The following is a 25,376-nucleotide window of genomic DNA, read 5'->3' as shown; positions in this document are numbered from 1 at the left end:
TAAAATTGGATAAAATTTGGAGGGTTGAAAACCTGCATGATTTATGTCACTAAGGAAAGAAATGAAGTCACTAATATAATACACAATGATTATCATTTGCATTAGTCTTGTGGTTTCAGAATTACACCCACATAAATATTTTAATATTGTATTAATATTCTGTTTAACACAGTATAATCTTAACTAAAATAAGTAAGTAGACAAATAAGGTATAATTTTTTTTTGTTTTAAATCTGATAGTGCAGTTGATTGTAACTACTCACTTCAACATATCAACAAAAATAGTATATGAAATATTTATAAGGGAATATGAACAAGGAATATTCTGTATATTTGTTGTTAGAATATTTCAAAAAATTTATGAATTCTAAACCTTTCTTTTCAACTTCATTGATGCTGGGCAATGATACACAGCATCACATTCTCCCACATTTTTTGCAGGATTAAGGTAAGTATTTTGATATATTATTCATAAAAAATCTGTACAATCATTTTTCAGTGCCATAAGCAAGGAAAATTATCACATGTTACCCTCCTTTTGTAAGTGGGTGATAAAACTGCTTTTTGGAACATATACATAAGGAAGACATTTTAAAATAAACATTAAACAAAATTTCAGGATTATTTCAAAAGAATAATAGTTTCCATGTATAAAAGATGAAAAAGACATTCTTAGCTTTCATAATTAAGAAGAATAAAATTATAATAAAATTCACATTCAATAAATTTGTCTCAAAAGATGAAAGAAGCTGAACAATAACTCCAAATAGAAAAGAAACAAACCTCTATAATTGGCAACTAAACAATTTGTACATATTACTAGATATGACATTGAACATTTATGCAAAAACACAAAAAATAGAAAAATGTCATAAAACCGATAAATTTAAAAATATAATTCTTTTGAATTTAGAATTTAATGCCTCCAAGTGTAGTCTTGAATCATGACTGATTCTAATCGGGTAATATTGAGGAAGGAAAATCTGTTATCTGTATGTATAAATAGATAGGGAGATGGGTTTAATTAAAAATGTAAGTAAGCTCCTCCTCTATGAATCATGAGACCTTGCCGTTGGTGACGGGACTTGAGTGCTCAGGGATACAGAGTAGCTGGACCGAAGGTGCAACCATATCGGAGAGGTGTCTGTTGAGAGCCAGACTAAGGAATGATTCCTGAAAGAGGGCAGCAGCTCTTTCAGTAGTTGTTAGGGGCGTGAGTCAGAATGACAAACGGCCATATCAACATCACTCAGTCCTTGAGTACTGCGCAGCTGAAAGCAATGGAAAACTACAGCTGCTTTTTTTCAAGAAAATCTGGCTCTGCATTTTCATATAGCAATGATGGAGGCAGGCGCCTTCCTTGGTAAAATATTCCGGAGGTAAACTAGTCCCCCGTTCGGATCTCCGGGTGGGGACTACTAAGGAAGGGGTCACCAGAAAATTAAAAAATAACATTCTACAAGTCGGAGCGTGGAATGTTAGAAGTTTAAAAAAGGTTGGTAGGCTAGAAAATTTAAAAAGGGAAATTGATAGGATAAATGTGGATGTAGGAATTAGTGAGGTTTGGTGGGAAGAGGAAGGCGACTTTTAGTCAGGTGATTTTAGAATAATTAACTCAACTTCAAATAATGGGCAGGCAGGAGTAGGTTTCATAATGAACAAGAAGATAGGGAAGAGAGTAGAGTATTTCAAAACGCATAGCGATAGAATCATTATAATAAGGATAAAATCAAAACCAACAACGATTGTTAACATCTATATGCCTACAAGCGCCCATGATGATGATGATGAGGTAGAGTGTGTATACGAAGAGAATGATGAAGCAATTAAACACGTTAAAGGAGATGAAAATTTAATAATAGTTGGAGATTGGAAGGCAAGCATTGGAAAAGGCAAGGAAGGAAATATAGTGGGTGAATACGGGCTGGGCAAAAGGAATGAAAGAGGGGACCGACTTAGAGAGTTTTGCACGAAGTATAATTTAGTAATTGCCAACAACCAATTTAAAAATCATAATAGAAGAATATACACTTGGAAAAAGCCAGGAGATACTGCAAGGTATCAGATACATTATATCATGGTTAAGCAAAGATTTACAAATCAACTCGTAGACTGCAAAACTTACCCTGGAGCAGACTTTGATAGCGACCATAATTTGGTGATAATGAAATGTAGATTGGGGTTTAAAAACCTGAATAAAAGGTGATGAATCGGTGGAATTTAGAGAAGCTTGAGGAAGAGGAGGTAAAAAAGATTTTTGAGGAGGACATCGCAAGAGGTCTGAGTAAAAAAGATAAGGTAGAAAATGTAGAAGAAGAATGGGAGAATGTTAAAAAGGAAATTCTTAAATCAGCAGAAGCAAACTTAGGCGGAATAAAGAGAACTGGTAGAAAACCTTGGGTTTCAGACGATATATTGCAGCTGATGGATGAACGTAGAAAATATAAGAATGCTAGTGATGAAGAAAGTAAAAGGAACTATAGGCAATTAAGAAATGCTATAAACAGGAAGTGCAAACTGGCGAAAGAAGAGTGGATTAAAGAAAAGTGTTCAGAAGTGGAAAGAGAAATGAACATTGGTAAAATAGACGGAGCATACAGGAAAGTTAAGGAAAATTTTGGGGTACATAAATTAAAATTTAATAATGTGTTAAACAAAGATGGTACACCAATATATAATACGAAAGGTAAAGTCGATATATGGGTGATATATATTATACGGAGGAAATTAATTAGAAAATGGTGTTATGGTATAACACCATTGGAAAATGGTGTTAAATATAATTAGAAAATGGTGAGGAAGAAGAGGAAGTTGAGGAGGATGAAATGGGAGAAACATTACAGAGATCTGAATTTAAGAGAGCTTTAAAAGATTTAAATGGCAGAAAGGCTCCTGGAATAGGCGGAATACCTGTAGAATTACTGCGCAGTGCAGGTGAGGAAGCGATTGATAAATTATACAAACTGGTGTGCAATATTTATGAAAAAGGGGAATTTCCGTCAAACTTCAAAAAAAGTGTTATAGTCATGATACCAAAGAAAGCAGGGGCAGATAAATGTGAAGAATACAGAACAATTAGTTTAACTAGTCATGCATCAAAAATCTTAACTAGAATTCTATACAGAAGAATTGAGAGGAGAGTGGAAGAAGTGTTAGGGGAAGACCAATTTGGTTTCAGGAAAATTATAGGGACAAGGGAAACAATTTTAGGCCTCAGATTAATAGTAGAAGGAAGATTAAAGAAACACAAACCAACATACTTTATGAATAAATTATTATTATTATTTTTAGTAAGTACTATTTTACTGCATTACTGCGTCAAAAATTAATTTGAACGTCAGGAAAAGATTTTTGAAAGTATTTGTTTGGAATGTAGCTTTATATGGAAGTGAAACTTGGATGATCGGAGTATCTGAGAAGAAAAGATTAGAAGCTTTTGAAATAGGAGAATGTTAAAAATCAGATGGGTGGATAAAGTGACAAATGAAGAGGTATTGCGGCAAATAGATGAAGAAAGAAGCATTTGGAAAAATATAGTTAAAAGAAGAGACAGACTTATAGGCCACATACTAAGGCATCCTGGAATAGTCGCTTTAATATTGGAAGGACAGGTAGAAGGAAAAAATTGTGTAGGCAGGCCACATTTGGAATATGTAAAACAAATTGTTAGGGATGTAGGATGTAGAGGGTATACTGAAATGAAACGACTAGCACTAGATAGGGAATCTTGGAGAGCTGCATCAAACCAGTCAAATGACTGAAGACAAAAAGGAGTAAGCTCAATAATATATGCAGAACAAGAATCTATGAGGTTAACGACAGACCCACATAAATTATTTAAGATAATTGATGCCCTACACTACAATAAGGCAGAGAGGTGGGTTGTAAACAGAAAGCAGAGGGGATCAGTAGAAGCTGCAGACATGTGGTTCATGAGATCAGTTAAGGGTAATTCAGGAATCAATCATTTACAATGAATGAATTAGCTTAGAGATGAGAATAATTCAGAATGAATGCAAATTACAAGCAACACTGAGGTTTGAACTCATTATCATGACAGATAGTTAAAACATTTACAGAGCAATGGATAATGAACGATTACCAATGAACACATTATTGACTCAAAGGAAGGAGAGATCCAGGAAGAACAAGTAGTACCAGATTGAGATATTTGATGATTGAACAGGTTTCATCAGGAACCTAACCCATGATGCAAAAAGAATATATAAATTAGAATAGCTGTGTATATGTTTATACTAATGTTCATTTTAGACCTGAGAACTGCTGGGTCAACTGAATGATTCTTTAACCAATGTTTTTTTTTTAAATTATAGAATGGTTTTAGATATAAATCTATCCTTGAGATTGGGCAAGCAGTCAACTTAAAAAAAAATTCATATTTTAGTTTAATTTTTTCTATTAATATTTATTAAATAAACCACATTCTATTAGAATTAGCTATTATAATTCCTGTGAGTAAAATTAGGCAATAAAATGACTTTATTTTGGAATCTCCTTTAATGAACTCTTCTTGAAAAATGCCGAATTTATCATAATTGTATGGTGATGTAAGTGATTTGATTTTATTGTTAAAATTTGTAATTAAAATTTAATGTTTTTATTAAACATAAATATTTTTATTTTGTAGAATTTTTCATTTATGTCATAAAACTAATTTATGACAAAATTATTACTAATAAATAACAATAATAATCAGAAAAAAGCTAAAGTTAATTTAATTTAACTAATATTAATGTTTTATCCAGATCAACCATATTTCAGTGAACCATGTAGTACAAAATTAATTTTTTAATTCTATAAAAATAATTGGTGCATCAGTCTTGACCTCTTAAAACATGAAACATTTCTCATTAATAAATTCACGAATACTGTAGCAAAGTCAGTGATATCAACTTTAAAAAATCCATTAGAAAAGAAAACCTTTTTATATAAAAAAAATAATATTATTGGAAATACAGTGTGAAATAATAATTTACCACCGAACAATTTTTGAAAATAAAGATTTAATAAAGTTGCTTTCCTAAGTATTATACTTTCATCAATTTGTCTTAAATTTACTCTTAAACAGACTAAGCTACTTTTTTTTCCTAAGTGAAGCTTTGTAATTTGCATTTTTGGAAAGTTTCCAATCTTTACCACCAGAATTTTCCCAGCCCAGGGATTATCAGAAGGCTCCAATTAAATGAAGGTTATCAAGAAATAATATTTCTGTTTTTATCATTTACATTGTAGTTTCTTATAAAACTGCATTATAACTTAATATCAATTTTTGTAAACTTAAAATAAAACGTATTTCTGTTGACATAAATAAAATATACACAGCTATATGGAAATACATGTTTAATTACACTGATAAACATAATTTTTGTTTCTTAACATGCCATACATAATTTTAATCTGTTTTTTGATACTGAAAACAAGTATGAACTCAGAATCTTTTTATCACCCACCATTTTTGAAAAATTTTTAAATTTTAATTATAGGATTTTTTTTCATTTTTTAGTGTATAGTTAGCATTTTAAGCTTCTATATTGTATTTTGTTAGTTCATTGTTTTATTGTTTAACTTTATTAACATAATTTGTGAGCAATAAATAAACAATACTAGACAAAAAATTAAATTGTATAGTCACATATTATGACATCATAGCTAATACTGAAGAGTGGGCGTTCATGGACAAGATTAATCGTGTCTGTGGAGGTCAAAAAATGTAGCTGAAAACACAGCTGTTTTGTTTGTATTAATTACTGGATTTAGGAATGAATTAATTTTGTTCAGTCTTATTGCTGCCCTAAGTTTGTTAACAGTGCAGTTTTACAATGCCTCAAAATTATGTAAATGATGTGGATGCCTTTTGTTATGTACGTGGTGAGTTCACCGTAAAATCAAATAGAAAAAACGTTACACCTTTAATTAAAAAAGCATATTATTTGTACTTTCAGTGTAAAATTGGTGATCAGGATAAGATGTGGGCTCCTCATATAATATGCACTAATTGCTCTGTATATTTAAGAGGATGGCTGAAAGGTACACGGAAGGCTTTGACATTTGGTTTACCTATGGTTTGGCATGAACCAAAGGATCATGTAACCAATTGCTACTTTTGTTTAATAAGTGTGTCTGGAATTTATAAAAAAAATCTAATACTCTAAAATATCCTTCATTACAATCTGCAATCAGGCCGTACCTCACAGTGAAATTATTCCAGTTCCTGAACCATCTGTGAATGTATGTTTCAAAAGCAGTGATGAAGAGTCAGGCAGTACTGAAGAAGACAACAATGATTCTGATTTTGAATTATCTTCCAATAAGCCACATCTTACATCAAAAGGTGAATTAAATGACTTGGTTAGGGATTTAAATTTATCAAAAAATCAAGCTGAACTGTTAAGATGAAAGGTTGAAATTTACTTCAAAAAAGTACAAAAATTTTGGGCTTTTGTAGCCAACAAAAAGAACTTTCTCAGTACTTTATTGATGAAAATAATTTGGTTTATTGCTGAAATATTGACGAGCATATGTTGCACTTAAGTCAAGTTCATAAACCTGAGGAATGGTGACTTTTCATAGATTCATCCAAGTATAGTGTAAGTGATTCTACTACACAACAAATATTCTTGATACCAATCGTTTAAGGTATTAATTTGAAAGAGACCTATGATGTCATGTAAGACGTTCTTGAAAAAATAAATTATAAAAAACGTAGCTGAAACATGTGTGGTGATTTGAAAGTTATAGTTATTTTGTTAGGCATGCCTAACCAAGTACATGTTTTTTTTTGCGAATGAGACAGCGGAGATAGGGATAAACATTATGTTACCAAACAGTGGAATAACCGAGACACTTATCGCGAAAAATATTTTAAAAACCCTTAATGGGAAAAATATTATTCATGAGCCCTTAGTTGAACCCAAAAAAATATTTCTACCCCCTGTCCATATCAAACTAGGACTAATGAAAAAATTTGTAAACGGAATTAAGAAGGATAATATAAATTATATCTGATAAAGAAAAAAAGCCTTCAAAGAATTGCATAATATTTCTGGCCTCATCCTTGACAGACCTTTATTTTGAACAACTGATGGGTTTTATAATAATGGGTTAGATCAGTGGTTCCCAAACTTTTCCGAGTCGCGGCGCCCTTTTACAATTAAAAGTTTTCCACGGCGCCCTACCCAAAGTAAAAGTATGATTACTCGTAAGTAAGAGATAAAAATAAATAAAATTCGTGTATCTTTATTATTTTTTTTTTTTACTTTATTAACATTAAATTAATAAAGCTAATTATAAATGTCTTGATTTAATTAATCATGAAGCTTTTACAATATTTCGCGGCGCCCGTGTGAAGAGACTGCGGCTCCCCGAGGCGCCGCGGCGCACAGTTTGTGAATCACTGGGTTAGATAATATAATGGGTTTTAATAATAAAATCATATTAATGACTTTATTATATGTACTTTAAATCGATCAAGTAGATTAAGAAATACAAACTGAAAACAATTTCAGAAGTAGATTTTAAATAGCAAATTTAGTTAACAATTTTAGAAATCGGTTTCTACAGATTGTTTTTAGAGGTTCTGGCTTTATTTCAGCAGCTGGTACCAAATGTAGCATTATTACTTAAAGTAAAGATTAATAACCCCTTTTATAATCCCTTATAAGAAAACATTTAATTATAAAATTTATGTAGTGCTATTTGAAGAAAAACCAATAAATGATGAAATTAAACCACGCCCATGTTGCACATAACATAATGAAGTTTTATTTTAATGATAGAGTATACTGTTAATTTTTAATGTTTTTATTTTAATGTGAAGTTTAATAGATTGAATTCAGTTGTGTTTGAGGATGCGGGATCCTGCGAAAGTTCTATCGCAGGATAGTACTTTAATAGTACTTACAGGATAGTAGAGAAATGTCTCGATATTATATTTTTGTTAACCCACCAGGTTGGTCTAGTGGTGAACGCGTCTTCGTAAATCAGCTGATTTACGAAGATTTACGAATCCAGAGTTCCAACGTTCAAATCCTAGTAAAGGCAACTGCCTTTACCAGGATAAAGTAACCACTTTTTCCGTGTACTTTTACACGGATTTGAATACTAGATCGTGGATACCGGTGTTCTTTAGTGGTTGGGTTTCAATTAACCATACATCTCCGAAATGGTTGACTGAGACTGCACAAGGCTACACTTCACTTACACTAATACATATATACATATCATCTTCATTCATCCTCTGAAGATAATACCTGACGGTGATTCCCGAAGACTAAAAACAGGAAAAAAGTGGTTTTTGTTAGTAGAATTTAAAATATAAGTATAATTTAATATAATTTAAATATAAATAAGTACAGAGTAACAATATGAATCTTAAAATGATTAATGTATTCTTTTTAAGATTCATATTATGTAATATATATATATATATATATATATATATATATATATATATATATATATGATAAAACATTGAACAAATGGAGATTACGGAACTTCACAAAGTTTAACCTTTTACTTTTTCCCTATTTTCCTTTCTCTCTTTTTACTTTAAAATTGTTTCCTTTCCCTCTTTTTCCCTTTACCGATTTTCCCTAGCGTAAATCGGCCCAGTAGTTTTTTAGTCTATAGCGACACACATACGAACATTGCCTTTTATATATATATAGAAGAACGTCTGTTTGTACATTTCTTTTTTGTTTCGTTAATATAACGACACCGTCGCCACCTAGCGAGTCCCTTTTTTTACAAAAATATTTTTTTCACGTAACTAAACTATAATTGAATATGAACCAAATTCGAACCATAAATACAATTTTTCGAAGTATCACAACCCCAGCGCTACCTAGCGGGTCCAAACTAATTCAGAAACCTTCGCGGGCGTGCACACAACTCACCAAAATTGCATCAGATCGGATGAATGGTAGAGGAACGGGTACTTACGTATTAACGTCACCGCAGCTTCAGCTTTATTTAAAAACAAAGTAGTCAATCGGATTTCGGTGGAAAATTAACAGTCTCGTTATTAATTTTAATAAATGGTTATTTATATTTATTTATTTTATAAATATAATTTAACCAAACTTAACCTATGCTCGCTAACCTTGACAAATTAACACCGTTAATTTTTGAGTATTTATGTAATAAATTCAGTAATTATTGCAATTATTTATTATTTAAATAATCAAAACACTTCTGTTAATTAGTCAAGGTTAGCGAGCGTAGGTTAAGTTGGTTAGCTGTGGTGGCGTTAATACGTAAGTACCGAGGATCGCATTCGTGACAAACGAAGAAACATCTATATATATATATATATATATATTATTTGTATATTTTGAACCCTATTTTGTTTATGTACTGTGATAAATTAATCATGAAAACAGCTCGTGTATGTATGTGATTTTTCTTTTCCAGAAATAAATTTGATATAACCATTTTACAATATAAGTTGTGTCAGCTGCTTAAAAAACTACTATTATCTATACCATTACTATTAAACTATTACTATTGCTAATTATTGCAACATATCAAAGGATGAGAATGACAAGTAAAGCAAATAATGAAAATAACAAGAATATTTATCAATTATAAAGATATAAACATAATGTATGGTGCCTAATAGTGGCAATATGGTAATTATACAAATAATTAAATCTACTTATGCGTTTTTAGATGAAGATTTTTAAAGACCAATATAATGTCAAACATGAAATTACAGTTTGTTAGCAGCTGTAATTACAGCTATGTAATAATTGCTATCTTTCATATGTCCAAATCCAATATCTTGGTTGTTTGCAAAGGATGTAGTGCAATTTACTCTGTAAATATACATTTAAAATTAAATTTATAATCTGTAGAGAAATCATCTACAGTTTGATATTACATTTTGTATATAGAGATCGTAAAGCAAGAAAGAAGATGAATAATAAAAATTATTGAAAAAGAAGAGTTTTAATTCAAACTGACATGAATGGAAGACAATAGAAGATTCAAAGGTCACACATCATGTCAACATTCAACAAATGATAAGAAAAATAAATAAAAAGTTTCTAAAGAAAATCTATTCATTAACAGACAAGTTTACCGGCTGAAACAACAGACAACTTAACTACTAGATAATGTTTTCTATCCTAATGTTTTTATTTTTTATACTACTAGCAGTGTATATTTATATGAATATATTATTCAAACCAAAGAATTTTCCACCAGGTAAGAAAATTAATAATTTTATAAAAATACTGTTGATAACTTGTAAACATGTTCTTTTAAATTTTCCTCAATCATTATTATAAATAGCCTTAATGTTTCAACAAACAACAAAAGAATAAAACTGCAATTTGGTAAAAAATAAATTTGTACATTCTTATTGATAGCATTAGTAATGATGTGCAATCCCACACTTTGACTATTGTCACTTAAGATCAACATTATTTTGATATATAAAAAAAAAAAATATTTTATAAATGCACTTTAAATAAAAATATTCTTTTAAAAAATTGTTTATTTTACAAAACATACAATTTTTAACATTAACATAGTATGACCATATTTTTTAAATATATATGTTTAATTTAAAAAAAATATCTATATCTTTATTTCTTTATAATATTGAAAACTGAATTTTAAAACATTGTTTATTTATAATTATTATTCTGATAATTACATAAAAAATGTATTTTAGTATAAATGTTAAGTTTTTCTGTATTAAGGTTTTAGTATATTTGTAAGTTTATTTGAATGTACAAAATAAAAAATATTGATACAATAATGTGCTAGTGATAGCTGACAGTGTCAAATATAGCTTTGTAATATTAAAGATTCACTAGGAAAATATGTGTTACAAATCAGAATAAATAATGTTTTTCTTTCTTCTTTAACCTCCGGGACCACTGTTAGGTGTTGCTTCAGAGGAATGAGATGAATAATTAGTAGTGTGTGTGGAAATGCCATGCCTGACCGGGATTTGAACCCAGGACAAAATAAATAATGTTAAGAAAAAACTGAATAACTAAACATTAAAATTTGTTAATTAAAAATACATCTTGATCTGTCTGTCTTCCTTGCAAAAATGTGTTTATTGTCTTAATAATATAATGAGTAAAACGCATTAGTTTTGCTTTCTTTCTCTGTAAAAACAGTAATGAGAGTTTAACCACATTCCATCACTAAAGTATAATATTAATAATAATACTATAATATTAATATACAAAGACCTACGATGCAAGTGATATGTGCACTTCAAAAAAAAAACTAACAGTGAAAAATGAACTACAGACATATATTTAATTTTGCACAAGGTAAAATAAAATAAAATAAAAAAAATAATATTTTAAAATGTCTATGGAAAATAAATATCTTTAATATGAAACTATAAGGTGTAAAGCAAGTTACAGCCTAGCTTAAGTGATTTCTAGGATTTACACTACTCAATCTATATATATGTATATATAAAATAAAATTTAATCTTGTGTAATTTAAATATTTTGTGTAGACAGTCTTTTCTTAACTCTGTAAAAAAAAATCTGTGAGCAAGCTCATTACTATCCTACCTTGTACTACTTTTGGTAGTAAATGTTTTCCTATACAGAACAACAGTACCAGCTTTAATCAAATCTGTATAAGAAATTAATCATAAGCAATGGTTATAATATAATTTATCTTTTAACATAATCTATTTACGACCAATGAGCATAATAAAATTAAATCATTTATTTATTTATGTAAGGTTTCCAAAATTTAGATATAAAAATAATATAAATTATAGACTTAATTCTGATAGATATGTTGTCAAAGCACCAGTATCCAGTTCTTTTCCTTATGTACTTACTCTTAAGGTCATTATAATTAATTAATAAGGGTCTTAGATCTTTAATAATTCTTTAAAGAAGGGATAAAAATCAAACCAATGATACGTATGTTGTATTGAGATAGTAAAAGTTCATATTTGGCTATTTAATAGTTTTTTTAAAATCATAATAATTCTTTTATTACACTAAATTACAACTGTTTTATTTATTTAAACTTCCAAGCCACTTTATTTCACATAATTAAATTTAAAGAAAAAACATAAATTTTTCTATTTACGAAAATAGAATGTAACCAATTAAATTTAAATTAACTACAGATTACAATAGAGTACTTTTACAATACAGATTTCATATAGCACTTAGCACTTATATAATTTTCAATGCATTAAAAATGTAGACAAACTAAAAAGCTGTACTAAAAAAATATTTTTTTAATTTGAATTTAAGGTCCACCATCATGGCCAATATGGGGAGGTTACTATCAAATACTATTAGAAAATTTTCGATTTCCATACAAAGCAATACATGAAATGGCAAAACGATATAACACTAATGTAGTTGGAACATATTTGGGAAGTTTTGCAACAGTTATTGCTTGTGATTTCGAAAGTGTAAGAGATGTATTACTCCGCCCAGAATTTCAAGGAAGAGTAGATGCATTCGTGCCAAGATTTCGGTCTGATGGAGATTTGTTAGGTAAGTAAAAATAATTATAGAATCTACAGCTTTAAATAATTCATATTAAACAATAAAAAATATATTTTCAAGCAATTAAAAACAGTTTACTTTAACACAAACTTTATGTGGAACAGTAGTAAGTTTTGAAGTACCTTTTTGTAGTACTTTTCCATAACTTACCACTTTTTAAACTAAACTGTAATTATAGAATGAATAAAAGCAATTTTTTGTTTTGTTTTCAACATTTCACTTTAAACAAATAAAAATTGTGGTTTTAATTTAAATAGATGTGCTTCATTTGAGTAGTTATTATGTTCAGTTACCAGCATCATATTTTGCTTTCTATGAAAGTAATGATTCTTTGATGCTTGAATATGTGGTCATGTTTTCAAAATGAATATATTTTTCTAGTTAAATTTATAAGATGAAAGAGTGAATTTACTGCAAAATACATAGTAAAAACACGGGTTTGAGATGCCTTCAAAATTACTACAAATAACCAACAATCAAATGACTACCTGAATGTCTCTTTTCACGGGTTTATTCAAATACAAAAAAAAAACGGCTACTTTCAATGATGAGTGTGTGTTCACGTTAAATTTACATGTTGAAACAGTTGATTTACTGAAAAATTCAGAGTAAAACATATGTTTTAACTGCAAACAGCATGATTAATTTTAAATTTATGATGATGATGTAGGTCGTCATTACTTTCAGCAATACGAGTATTATATCATTGATAATTATTTAATGTATACAATGATCATTATTTACTGTTCAAACTTCAAAATCATTGTTGGTTTTTATAATCTAACAGCTCTTCAGTTAATGCTGTAAATTTATAATGATGTTCTGCATTACTTTCAGAGAAAGCTAGTGTTGTGGATTTTTAATTTTTTATGGTTGTGATAGCTAATTATTGACAGCTGATATTATTTTATATATATTTTACATAAGAAACGGGATTTCTCAGACATATCTTTCATTAAATAAAGAAAGGGCGTATCTCGAAAACGGTGCGTCCTAGGCCATTTTTAACACGATTCTGAAAGGCCGGAGGGTAGTTTGCATTCACCCGGAACGTCAGGTCCTAGTCCCATGCATCTACGTCCAACCGTTCTCGAGATACTAGCGCGAGCGAAATTCGCATATGTCAATTCATCTCAAACCTACTTTTCATTATCAATTTTTCAATAAATCTACCCCTTCATCTTATAAATTTAAGAAAAACTATGATGAGGTTCTGCATAAATCGGTCATCATTACTTTCAGCGAAAGCGGGGTGCAAACATCTGATTCTTTATTGTATATGTTTCTTCAGATTTGCGAGACTAAAATAATTTCATATAAAGCCCAAAATATAGTAAATTTATCGATCAAACAGTTTCTACATCACAATTTATAGTTTGTTATAAATGTATTTTATAGTATTAACATACTATAATTATAGACTGTCTATGACGTCAGGGGATTTCCTATAGCAGCTATTAATCATTCACAATTAGTTATTTTTTTTATATATTAGTTAGATAAATATTACAATAGCATTGATCTTTAATCTCTACTTAATGTAAATTAGTTTTTCTACTCATGCGCAGTAACATAAATCGATGTATGTTAGGAACAAATAAAAGGTAACAACTATTCATATGGTATTTTCACGGATTTTAAGCGTATTATACAAATACGGGTTTTTTAACACTACAAAATTATGCCAAAATGGTGGCAAACAATTTAAAGCGTGGTATCATAATAAAGAAAAGAATCAAAAGAATTAATTGAATTTTACAATAATAAAGCCGACGCTGGAATTCCAGCCTGGGCTTTTTATGAGGTGATAATAAAGACGAAACAACTAAAATTACTACCGGTACGTATACAACTGGTTTATTTTCGAACCAGTTGACTACGGGATGCGATTGCTCGACGCCTTAATCCATTCGGCTAGACTAGCTACGTAAAACGCGGAGTGAAAATTTTATTACATAAGTTGTATATTATCTTTTACGTAATGAATGTTAACAGCAATACCATGTGATCATTACAATTGTTCACCTTATTTATATTCGATGTGTTTTCATGTCGGTTCTAAGTACTCGGTCCAGGTAAGCAAAAAAAGTACTTATTTAAGAAAACTTTTTTTTTTTTCAACTAGATGTTTTTTTTTTTAATCACAATGCAATTATGAAATTTATAAATCTACATGTAATACGTTATCTAAATATGAACAACAATAACTTTATTACGAATATAAAGATCTTTAGATTGATTAATTTCATTCAAATTTGATTGTGTAAAGATCATTAACGTTTGTTTACATTTAACGTTAACAAACATAACGTAAACAAACATTTAACGTTTGTTTAAGTTTTTTGACGTTTGTTTTTTTGTTTTGCTGAAAAATTGATAAGTGTTTTATTAGAGAAAAGAATTTTCGTGAAATTTCATGTGAAACTTCGGAACCCGCTACTGAAACTTATTTTTAATTAGAAAAAGTATATAGCAATGAATTTTTATCACGTGCGCGGGTTTTGAGTGGTTTAAGCGGTTCCAAAATGGCCAAGAAGACTTTAAGGATGATGATCGCCCGGGTTGCCCTTCTATGTCAAAAACGCGTAAAAATATTTAAAAAATTGGTAAATGATACGATCTGACCGTCGGTTAACTCGTCATTCAAGGTCCTTGCTAAAGTCTGTGAAAAATTAAGAAAAAAGTGACCCGAATAGTGGAAGAACACGTTATGGGTTATTCATCAGGACAACGTATCAGCTCACACTGTTGGCATTGTTTGTCAAGATGTTTCTAGCCAAGTATAACATCCCAGTTAGACCAACCGCCTTATTCACCTGACCTTTCTTTTTTCTGTTTGGCCTCCAGTAATTACCGTTCAGATAATACTAAAGAGGATGATATGTATGAGTATAAATGAAGTGTAGTCTTGTACAGTCTCAGTTAGACCATTCCTGAGATGTGTGGTTAATTGAAATCCAACCATCAAAGTACACCGGTATCCACGATATGTTATTCAAATGCGTGTAAAAATAACTGACTTTACTAGGACTTGAACAGTGGAACTCTCAACTTCCAAATCAGCTGATTTGGGAGACATCTTTTTTCTCTGAAAGGTGACATTATTATTTGTTTCTTAATGTGTAATGTTGCAATCTTGTGTAACTAGTCAACAATAAGCATGTGGCCCAATGATATAAGGATGATATGTATGACCATTCCTGAGATGTGTGGTTAATTGAACTCCAACCACCAAAGTACACCAATATCCACTGTATAGTATTCAAATCCATATAAAAGCAACTAACTCTTACTAGGATTTGATTCTCAGAACCTTCGACGACTTTGAAAATCAGCTGTTGAAAAGATGATTTTGCAATGATGAGTTTAGTTTATTCTCTGGTAGATCAATTGGTAAATGGGTGGACTGTAGTATGACATATTTAAAGTGACATTAATACTTTTTTTCATTGATCAGAATGTTCATTTTTTTCATTAACTTCATTAAAAAAACCAGCTGTATACCAGTGATTTAATATATATCAGATGTGTTGTTTTAAGAACATCTTTCTGAATATAGGGTGGTAGTCAGTTTAAAAAAAAAAGTTATAACTATTATAATTATGGCATAACCAAAGACTATGCACACATAGATATAACTTGCAGCTGCAAAGAATACTTGAAAACTCCATTGTTTTTTGTTTGAATAATGAAAATTCTTAAAATTTTATCAGACTTTAATTTTTTTTTTTCAACAAGAGACTTAAAAAATCATACAAAAGAAGAGTACACTTACAGCTCAATATTTTGAAAAAAAAATTAAAAACAAAAGTTTATAAAACAAAACAATAAGTGATCCAGACAATTTGTGTTATAAAAAGCAGACTAAATCATTTTTCATTAAGACGGAGACAGCATAAGGTTCTTTCATATCCAGGCCACTATTAATCTACCTTCCTAATTTCCTTGAAATTTGTATTTTTGTAACTAATTTCATTGTTGATGACTCAACACCTTTCCAAGTTGTTCAAACTCTCATTTCTGTAGTATTATAACAGAATCAATATCTTTACTAATTCTTCTGAAAATTTTAATCTTATATCATAGAATTTCAGCTTGTCTATGAAGTATTTTAAGAATGCATACCAAACATTGAAGAAATCCAATTTCATGATGTGATCCCATACCAGGGTTTTAACCCTGACCAATCACACTAGCATGCATAATCCTTTAGCATGCATAATGTATGGCCTGAATATCTTATGAAATTAGTATGTGAGTTTACAACGTTTTAAGTAGAAGCCATCTAACTGAATTTTTATCCTTATTATTTCCCTTGAAACAAAATTTGGCATGTGAATAAAAGATGTTTAGTGATGATCAATTATTTTAAATTACTTTTAATAAAAGGCAAATGAATTACAGTTTGTTTTTCTCTAATTCTTGTTTAAGTAATGAAAAATTATTTTGTCTACAAAGCTGATTTGGAGATAGTTCTCTTATCTTTGAATGGTTATTTTTCAGTTTTTGACACGCAAACTTCATTAAGAGCAATATTATGCCAACTTAACTAATAAACTTTATGTTAGGGTAGAAGGTGACCTAAAATTTATGTTTTCTAGAGGAATATGCATTTGATTTAAATAATTTCCATAGCAGAATAACATTAGAATTCTAAAAATTTCTTTCATTTTTTTCTCTAAAGAAAAGATGAAAGAAATCTTGGGAATCCTTGTATTGTACTTTCTTGTACAGGAGTAGAACCTTAACTAAATTAAATTTATGTTATTGTAGAAAACTTCACCTACCTTCTACACTCTCATACGTAATTCATCTTCAAATCTTCCATCCCCTGAGTAAATATTTGCTAAACAAATGCAATGTTTACCTATTTTAGCAATGTCTAATTTGGTGTTATTTTGTGTTTTTATATACCAGCATGAGCATAATAGAGACACAATAAAATTCAGAAAAACATCAAAATTATAAATTCAAATTAAATTTTATTATTCTAAAAATACTAAAACCTAATAATCTCTAAAGAACAAAATTTCTACCAACAGGTATTATATTTACTGAAGGTGATAAATGGCTAGAACAGAGAAGATTTATGTTAAGAAATATGCGTGATTTTGGTTTTGGAAGACGTTCAGATGTTTTAGAACAGGTACTTGAAGAAGAAATTAAGGACTTAATTGAAATTTTTAAAAATGGAAACAAAGTAAGTATTGATGCTGAATAAATTATTTAAATTCTATAATGATAATACAAAGAGTCAACTTCTTCATAATATGTTATTACAGTTCTCAAGAACCAAAACCTCAATTAAAGTAAACTTACACAATTAATTAAATTATTTTGATTAACTGGTGATTAATATAAGTGAGTCAGTTTGCAGACTAAGGATCATTACATTTAGTTGCATGTTAGATAACTAATATAAATAAATAAATTTATTGAGATCAGTATATTAGCCCATGTACATAACATCAAAAATATATGTATGTGTTATTTTGCTGGTAAATAAAGCAACTATTCTAGAATTTTCTTGACAGTATCAAGGAAAGCCATATTAAAAGTTTAAATTAGTATTATATAAAAGTATAAGTTCTTATGTAAAAAGAGAGAGATGTATTAATACATAAAAATAATAATTATATGAAATGGTGAGCAAATTATACAAGCTAATAAATAAATAAAAACAGTGTATAATAAAATACTAATCTGTAAGACATTAACTGAACGATCTTGAAGACATGTGTGAAAGAGTATGTAAGAAATTAATTTTTATTTAATTAGCTAAATTTTGATGTTTAACATATTAAATTTAAAATTTTTCATTAGAGCAATGTTATTGAAAAAGAAATTCTTATAAGTTAAATATAAATGAAGTGGTTAGATCTTTTAAACCATTAGATAGTTTGTTAAAACAGCAGTAAAATATTTAAAGAATTCTTTTTCATTAGCTGAAAAACTGTTTTGTATGATAACCTAGTTTGAAAGAAGGGAATTTTAATTTTTTTTTTATTTCTGAAGGAGAAGGGAGTGAACCAGTCACTCTCTAGGAGCCTCATTAAGTGATTGAAACCTGGCTGCTAAATACCAGGTTGGATTTATATACGAGTCAGCACAGGAGCTGATAATTCCCATGGATCTGGATAGGATGAATAGATGAGGAAAGTTAGCCTAGAGCTGGGCTCCTTTAACCAGGATTTTTACTTTGTAAAATACTTACATCACAGTTTACTGATTTCAAATATTCAAACCAAAATTGAGGAGGGCTGGGTTTTGTAGTATCACAGATGTAAAAAACCTGACCTTTTAATGAATTATATATAATAGTGTATTATAGTGTATTAGCCTATAGTGTATTATTTTACCTATATCTCTTTTTCTTTCGTTTTCTCCTGCGTTCAGTCTCTCTGGAATGTTACTTTTCAGTCTCCAGCAGAAATTGGGAATCACATCAGGCTCTATTATACTAGTCAGTATATTTCCATCACATATATCCTGGAGAATGTATTCACCAGGCTGAACATACATCATCAAGATTAGATGAAAAAAGTTTGAATGTAATATAACATGAATATTTTTAGAGACTCATTACATGAAAGCTTTTATAGTCTTCAAGAAATTCACTTCCCAATTAATTAATTCTCAGCTTTCTTTTTTCTCAGGAATTATTTAACAATATTTTTAAATAATACCTAATATCCACGTGCTTTCTTAGATTTACTCAAATTCCTCTCAAAGTCTGAATCTTTCATTAGGTTACATATCTGTGATCTACCAAATATTCCTTCTTTAATTATTACCTCAATTATCCCAGGATACTTGTTCTAAGGTATAAGAAACACTGGCCAATACAATTCATTACTGTGACAAAATTTTTCATCAAACTAAGTTTTATGTGTAACATTGGAAGATACATATTCTTTGGATTCACAAGAGCTTGACAAATAACATTTTTCCGCCTGACTATGAGTGCTTCTCCCTTCGGTCAGTCTTTTTTAACATAGTATCTTTTTCTGTCTCTACTGCCCTACTTTTATAATAAATACAGTACTTAATATAATCGAGCTTCAGTCATATTAAAATGGCTATTACATTAAGGTCTCTGAAAAAGGTCTGAAAAAACAACAGGAGTGAACTTAATTACCTGGAAAAAAACTATAGATTTTATGTAAATTTATTCTTCTGTTAACCTAATCAATGTGGGGCAAAAAATAAATTTTTGAATTTTCAAAAAAAAAAATTACAAATTCATAAAACACTAAAATGTTTAAGGTACACATGATTATAAATTGCAGTTAATGTTAGAACAATAATACAATTAACAATATCATGGAAGCATTATGATAATTACGTTAATTATTCAATTGAATCTTTTAGTTCATAGAATTGTATACAAACTTGATATAACTTTGTATAAGAATGTTAAAATGTTAATAATAATAATTAATATTTTTTTTAAATGTGAATAATGAACACTATTAAGGCATGATTAATTTTTTTTTTAATAATACTTTTCAGCCTTTTTCTAAGAATGGATATGTTAAACTGCCAGAGTCATTTTATGCAATGTATGCAAATATGGCAGTATATATATTTTCTGGTGATCGGAAGCCATTTAAAGAAGCTTATGAGTTTGCAGACAACATGGTTAAACAAAATAAAAAAATTGATACAACAACAGGTGTTATAAATATGACACCATGGATGCGTTATTTTGCACCAGGACCAATAGGTTACACAGTAACAAAGTTTGCAACACGTTATGCAAAAACATTTGTTCAGGTAATGTAAATTCTGATATAAATCTTTCATCATAAAACAAATAAAAACATAAATTGAAATAATAACAATACCCAGGTACAAACATACAAAATTACTTGGAGTTATTTAGAAATAACTCCACTTATCTACACGATAAGCAATATTCATCACAGAAAACCTGATCTACAGCTTAGTAATGAAGTAGGAAAAACTGCTCAGCTATTTAATAACTATTGCAGCTTGACTTAAAAATAAGGTAGAAGATTTCATCAGTCTATCTTTAACAATTAGGTCGATTTGTGTACTAATAAGAATAGTATATGGATTAATATGAACAGTATATAGTATATGGAGTCCATCAAACAAGAATCTCAGACATAGAGAAAATTAATCTAAAAATAATATTAATTTTTTTTTTCTGAGTAATAATTTTACCACTATAATTGCATCCAGAGTAAGAGCTCTGTGATGATTTTGCTTGTATTGAAAATAAATATTGCTGGAATGTAACTACGTGGAAACTAACTAAGTGGAAACTACGTGTAACTAAGTGGAAAATGACTCAAAGAGTTTGAAATATTTTGAGATGGTATTATAAGGAATCTATTACTAACTATGTTTTAAAACATTCTTTTTTAAAATGAATGAACTGAATGATTCAAATCAATTGAATGAATATTATTACAAAAATAATACAATTAAATTTATGTAAAATAAATTCTATACTATTATATAAAGAAGAAGAGAGTTTTTGTTTGTTCAGGATAAACATAAAACTACTTCATTAATCCCAACCCAATTTTTACTCATTTTTTTTAGAGTAACTGAGAAGGTTTTTAAATATATTTCATTATGAAAAATCTTGAAGAACCAACATATCAATTGCTTTCAAATTTTGAGGATACATTCGTATTATACCATGGAAGGTTTTAAGGGACAGACCAAGGCCCTAGCTCCCTTGAAGGTTAAAACATTAAAAATATTCATTATTAAAAATATTCACCCCCAAGGAGAGTGAAGTTGAAAATTGAAGTTATTCATTAAGAAAAGAAAGATTAATCCTTTTACTTCATTACTATATTTCTGCCTCCGTGGCAAAGAAATAAGTTATGAACTTTTCATCTTTAAAGGTGTGTCTACTTTAGTTACCATAGCTGCTATTATTTTGTCTTTCATAATTTAGTTTCTTTTTCAGGTTTCTATAAAGCCTGAATACTATAATTGTCATTTATCAGTATTATTCTCACAATCATGAGGCTAACGAACAGTGCGGGGGTTGGAGCCCTCTGGGTATATGGGAATGATGACTGAAGCGAGCTCTGCAGGTGTCCAAGGTGCCGTCCCTTATTAACATCAGATTATCGCAGTTAAATTATGAGAACTATACTGATATAGTTTGTTTAGAAAAATGTAGTTAAATGATGTAGCTTGATTGATGTAGTTTGTTTATACATGTAGTTAAATACCAGAATTCACTCCCACTGGCATGACCACTAATCTTAATACTTTTAACAACTAGTCTTGTATTAACAACAATAGTGCAGTAGATTAGACAAGTAAGTTCTTTTGCAGCAAATACCTTTGCTGTTCACAAATTAAACTACCCTAACAATTTATAAATGAAATTTAGTACATTATCTCTTTTACTCTTAGTCTAACAGTTACTCACCGAACCACTTCTTGACTTCATGTGCTGGAATTACTTGTGATGCCACTTTATTTGTGTCAAACTTGTATGCACTAGAAATTTTCTCCTTCATTGACTTCAGCAAAGAATACTCTTACTTCAAATTCGCATAATAACTCTTCCCAGGATACTCTCCTGTTAAACTCATCTTGCAGAACTCTATCAAAGCATTCTCTTGCAGACTCTCCTCGCAGACTGACTGTCAACTAGGAATATTTATACTCCTATCCTGTTTACCTGCTGGACTAAACCCAACTTGAAGCATGAGAATCATCGTCTGCCCTCACATTTTTCCATGAGATTCCTTCCCTGATACAGTAACCCCTTTTCATTAAATATCTGTTTAGGTGTGCCAGCGGGCAGTATTACAAATGAAGATTGTTAAACAGACTTGTTAGCTTTAGTAGAAGGGTTTCTTTTAGCCCCTTTCTGGATTATTCCCATTATTATATTTTCTACTACTTTCTTCTTATTTGGCAGGAATCTGTTACTCAGGTCTGTTATACTGGTCTTGTTGTAATATATGTATTGTATATATAATCCAACTTGGTCCACCTAAGTACAGAAATTAAAAAGTAAGTAACATGGCACTTATCATTTTTTTTTCATAACTTTACAATAGCTTTTTCATGACAATCTACATTTTCAGTTGTAATTTTCGTTTTTTAACTTTTATGTTGAACTATGTATTAAACTTGAAGATATTTAAAATATATATAAAATTTTTTATAATATATGTAATTTCATTTTTTTATCAAATTAAAATTAAATTAAAATTGAAAATTAAGAATGAAAATATATACATTTTTTTTTAATTTAAAAAAAAGACAATTTAAAACTCTTTTTTAAAAATATATAAAAAATTAAATTATGGAAATTAAAAACATGTATAAAATTTAACATCAGAATTAATAAAATTAAAACAAATAAATAAATAAGTAGAATAAAATATACTATGTGTCTTGGTTAGCTAGTATTACAGTACTGTATGGATTTAAATGAAATTAAATTGGATTTATGTGCTGTCATTATTTTTATCTGAATAAGTACTGCCATCTACTGCAGCCATTACAAGTGTGTCATCTTCGTATTCTGTTTGCAGCTTGATCAAGTTGAATTTCATCTTATATTTATATATATTTCTCCAAAATGTCTAAACTTTCATTATTATTATTGTTATTTATATTATGTTTGTTAATTTCCAAATTGGTTTGAATATCAGAAATAGTGTTTATCGTTAATGAGGTGGTCAGCAACATTAGATAAACCCAATTTTCCATTTCTATAGTGTTTAATATGTTCAAGAAATCTGCTTTTAAAAGATCTACTAGTTTTACCCACATAAATGTGGTCTCAGTCATTAAAATTTATTTTATAAATTCCACACAAAGTTTATAAATTATATGAATCAGTATGATTACTGTTTTAAAATGTATTATTATATGGTTATTTGCTTTATATGCAGGTTTAAATTTACTTTTATCATAAACCTGAGTCATATTTTCAATGTTGTCAGTATATAAATATTTTAAATATACATTGTCAATTTTCTGTTTATCATTTATTGGTATTAGAGAAGTTATATTGTTAATTATTGAAATTTTTTTTTGTATATATCAATTGAAGAGTCACAACAACCATTATTATAGCAATTTGTATTATAATATCTATTTCTTTGTTTAATTTATTTTTATTATATTGTGTGTAATTAACTGCTCTATTAATCATGTTTGTATATGTATTAATTTTGTGTGACCAAAGATGATTTGAATATCTATGTATTGTAGTTTTATTGGTTGTGGATTTCCTATATACTGACATTACAAATTTATTATCTTTATTAATTTTGATAGTAACATCTAAGTAATTTATTGTTCTATTTATATCGATTTCAAAGGTTAATTTCAAACCATTATAATATGAATTTTATTTATTCAAAATTATTAGATTGTTATTATTGATTGTATATAACGGGATTATAAATAACAAAAAGGTCATTGACATACCGAGTTCATAGTAGGATATCATGAGTATGAATAATGCCATAAATAATTTTATTTTGAAAATCCTCATAAATAGATTTTGGACATCATAGCTGACAAAGGAAAATTCATCATCAGTAAGGTATTTTCCTGAGTATAATATTTGTCAGCAAATTTAAAGTAGTTTTGTTGGCATATATCTCTAATGATAATAATGATATTATCAACAAACAAAGGTTCTTAGTGATTATGTATTAATTTGTTTTTTAAATTGTGAATTGTTTTGTCTATGAGTATGTTAGGATATATGTTACTATATTGTAGCTAACCATCTTAGTTTTTTCTCCAATTGTTAAGTCTTTTAATTGATGTAAATGAACTTCTGATACCCCTTTCTCTTATTGCATCAAATATTGCTTCCCATTTTAGAGAACCAAAAGCATTCTCTACATCAAGGGTGACCAGGACTGGAATCAGCCTCATCCTCCAAGTGTCAGCTGCCACTTGATCTACCCGCTGCATAATACTACTTGCTGCATCAATTGCTGATCTGTTTCCATGGAAGCTATATTGGTTCTCATGGAAACCTCAGTGTCCTCTATATCACTTGAGAACTTGTCTTGATACCAATCTTTCAAGGAATTTGCCAAAGTTGTTCATTAATGAGATGGGTCTGTATGCCCCTAGTTCATCAGCCGTGTTCGGTTTTATAATTAACACAGTTCTAGTTTCCTTCCATGCAGGAGGTATAATTCCACTCAACAGAATAGAAATCATTATATCCAGTGTAGCCACTGGCACCACCTCTAACATAATTTTAACAACTTCCACAGGCAGGCCACTGGCCCCGGGCTCTTTCTTAATTTCATATGCCTGCTTACCTCTAAGAGCTCTTCCACCCGGAATGGCTGTATATCCTCTACTTCAACCATTTCCTGTACAGAAGCTGGGTACACAGGGAACAGGACAGTAATACAGGCTTGAACTCTCTCCTGTGAGAGCACAGGTAATTTCCAGCCGAATTTATTGGTGACTACCTCGTATCCCCTTCCCCAGGGGTTAATATCAACCTTGGATTCCAAATCCTTCCACACCTTCCTTTTGCGCTCCTTTATTTTAAAACTGTAAGAGTTTCCTGCCTCCATGTACTCTTGATGTTCATCTGCTACTTCATTACTCGCCGAGTCTTTCTCTGATATCGTCGACATGCCTACTGTGCTCCTCTTTGAAGTACTGCAAGCTCCTGGGACCACCAATGCATGTGTCTGTTGAGGGGGCAAGGTACCACCACCTTAGCTCTGGCACTTTCCTTACTCACATGCCAACAAATTCTTCTGGTGTTATATTTTCCCAGCGTCGTCTGGGAATAGCTTCTGCAAATCTCTTACAGCCTGTTTTTGAGGTTATCATCTTCTCAGA

The 25,376-nt window shown here is 29.6% G+C and overlaps 1 protein-coding gene across 4 annotated transcripts in view; it reads left to right on the top strand.

The window, feature by feature from the left end:
* The window catches only part of LOC142327854 (putative cytochrome P450 304a1), a 61,760-nt gene that overhangs the window by 12,783 nt on the left and 23,601 nt on the right, over nucleotides 1-25,376 (top strand). For 2 of the 4 annotated variants that reach the window (XM_075371202.1, XM_075371206.1), the window contains exons 1-4: nucleotides 10,092-10,227; nucleotides 12,273-12,521; nucleotides 17,576-17,733; nucleotides 20,046-20,309. In XM_075371202.1, coding sequence (XP_075227317.1) covers nucleotides 10,137-10,227; nucleotides 12,273-12,521; nucleotides 17,576-17,733; nucleotides 20,046-20,309 — 762 coding nt within the window. In that variant the 5' untranslated portion in view covers nucleotides 10,092-10,136. Of the gene's footprint in view, nucleotides 1-10,091; nucleotides 10,228-12,272; nucleotides 12,522-17,575; nucleotides 17,734-20,045; nucleotides 20,310-25,376 lie in introns of those variants that run through there. The other 2 variants (XM_075371203.1, XM_075371204.1) reach the window with 2 other exon arrangements.

This window comes from Lycorma delicatula, chromosome 7 (assembly GCF_047948215.1).
Source record: "Lycorma delicatula isolate Av1 chromosome 7, ASM4794821v1, whole genome shotgun sequence".
Lineage (NCBI taxonomy): Eukaryota > Metazoa > Arthropoda > Insecta > Hemiptera > Fulgoridae > Lycorma > Lycorma delicatula.
This window is presented reverse-complemented; position numbering and strand designations above follow the sequence as displayed.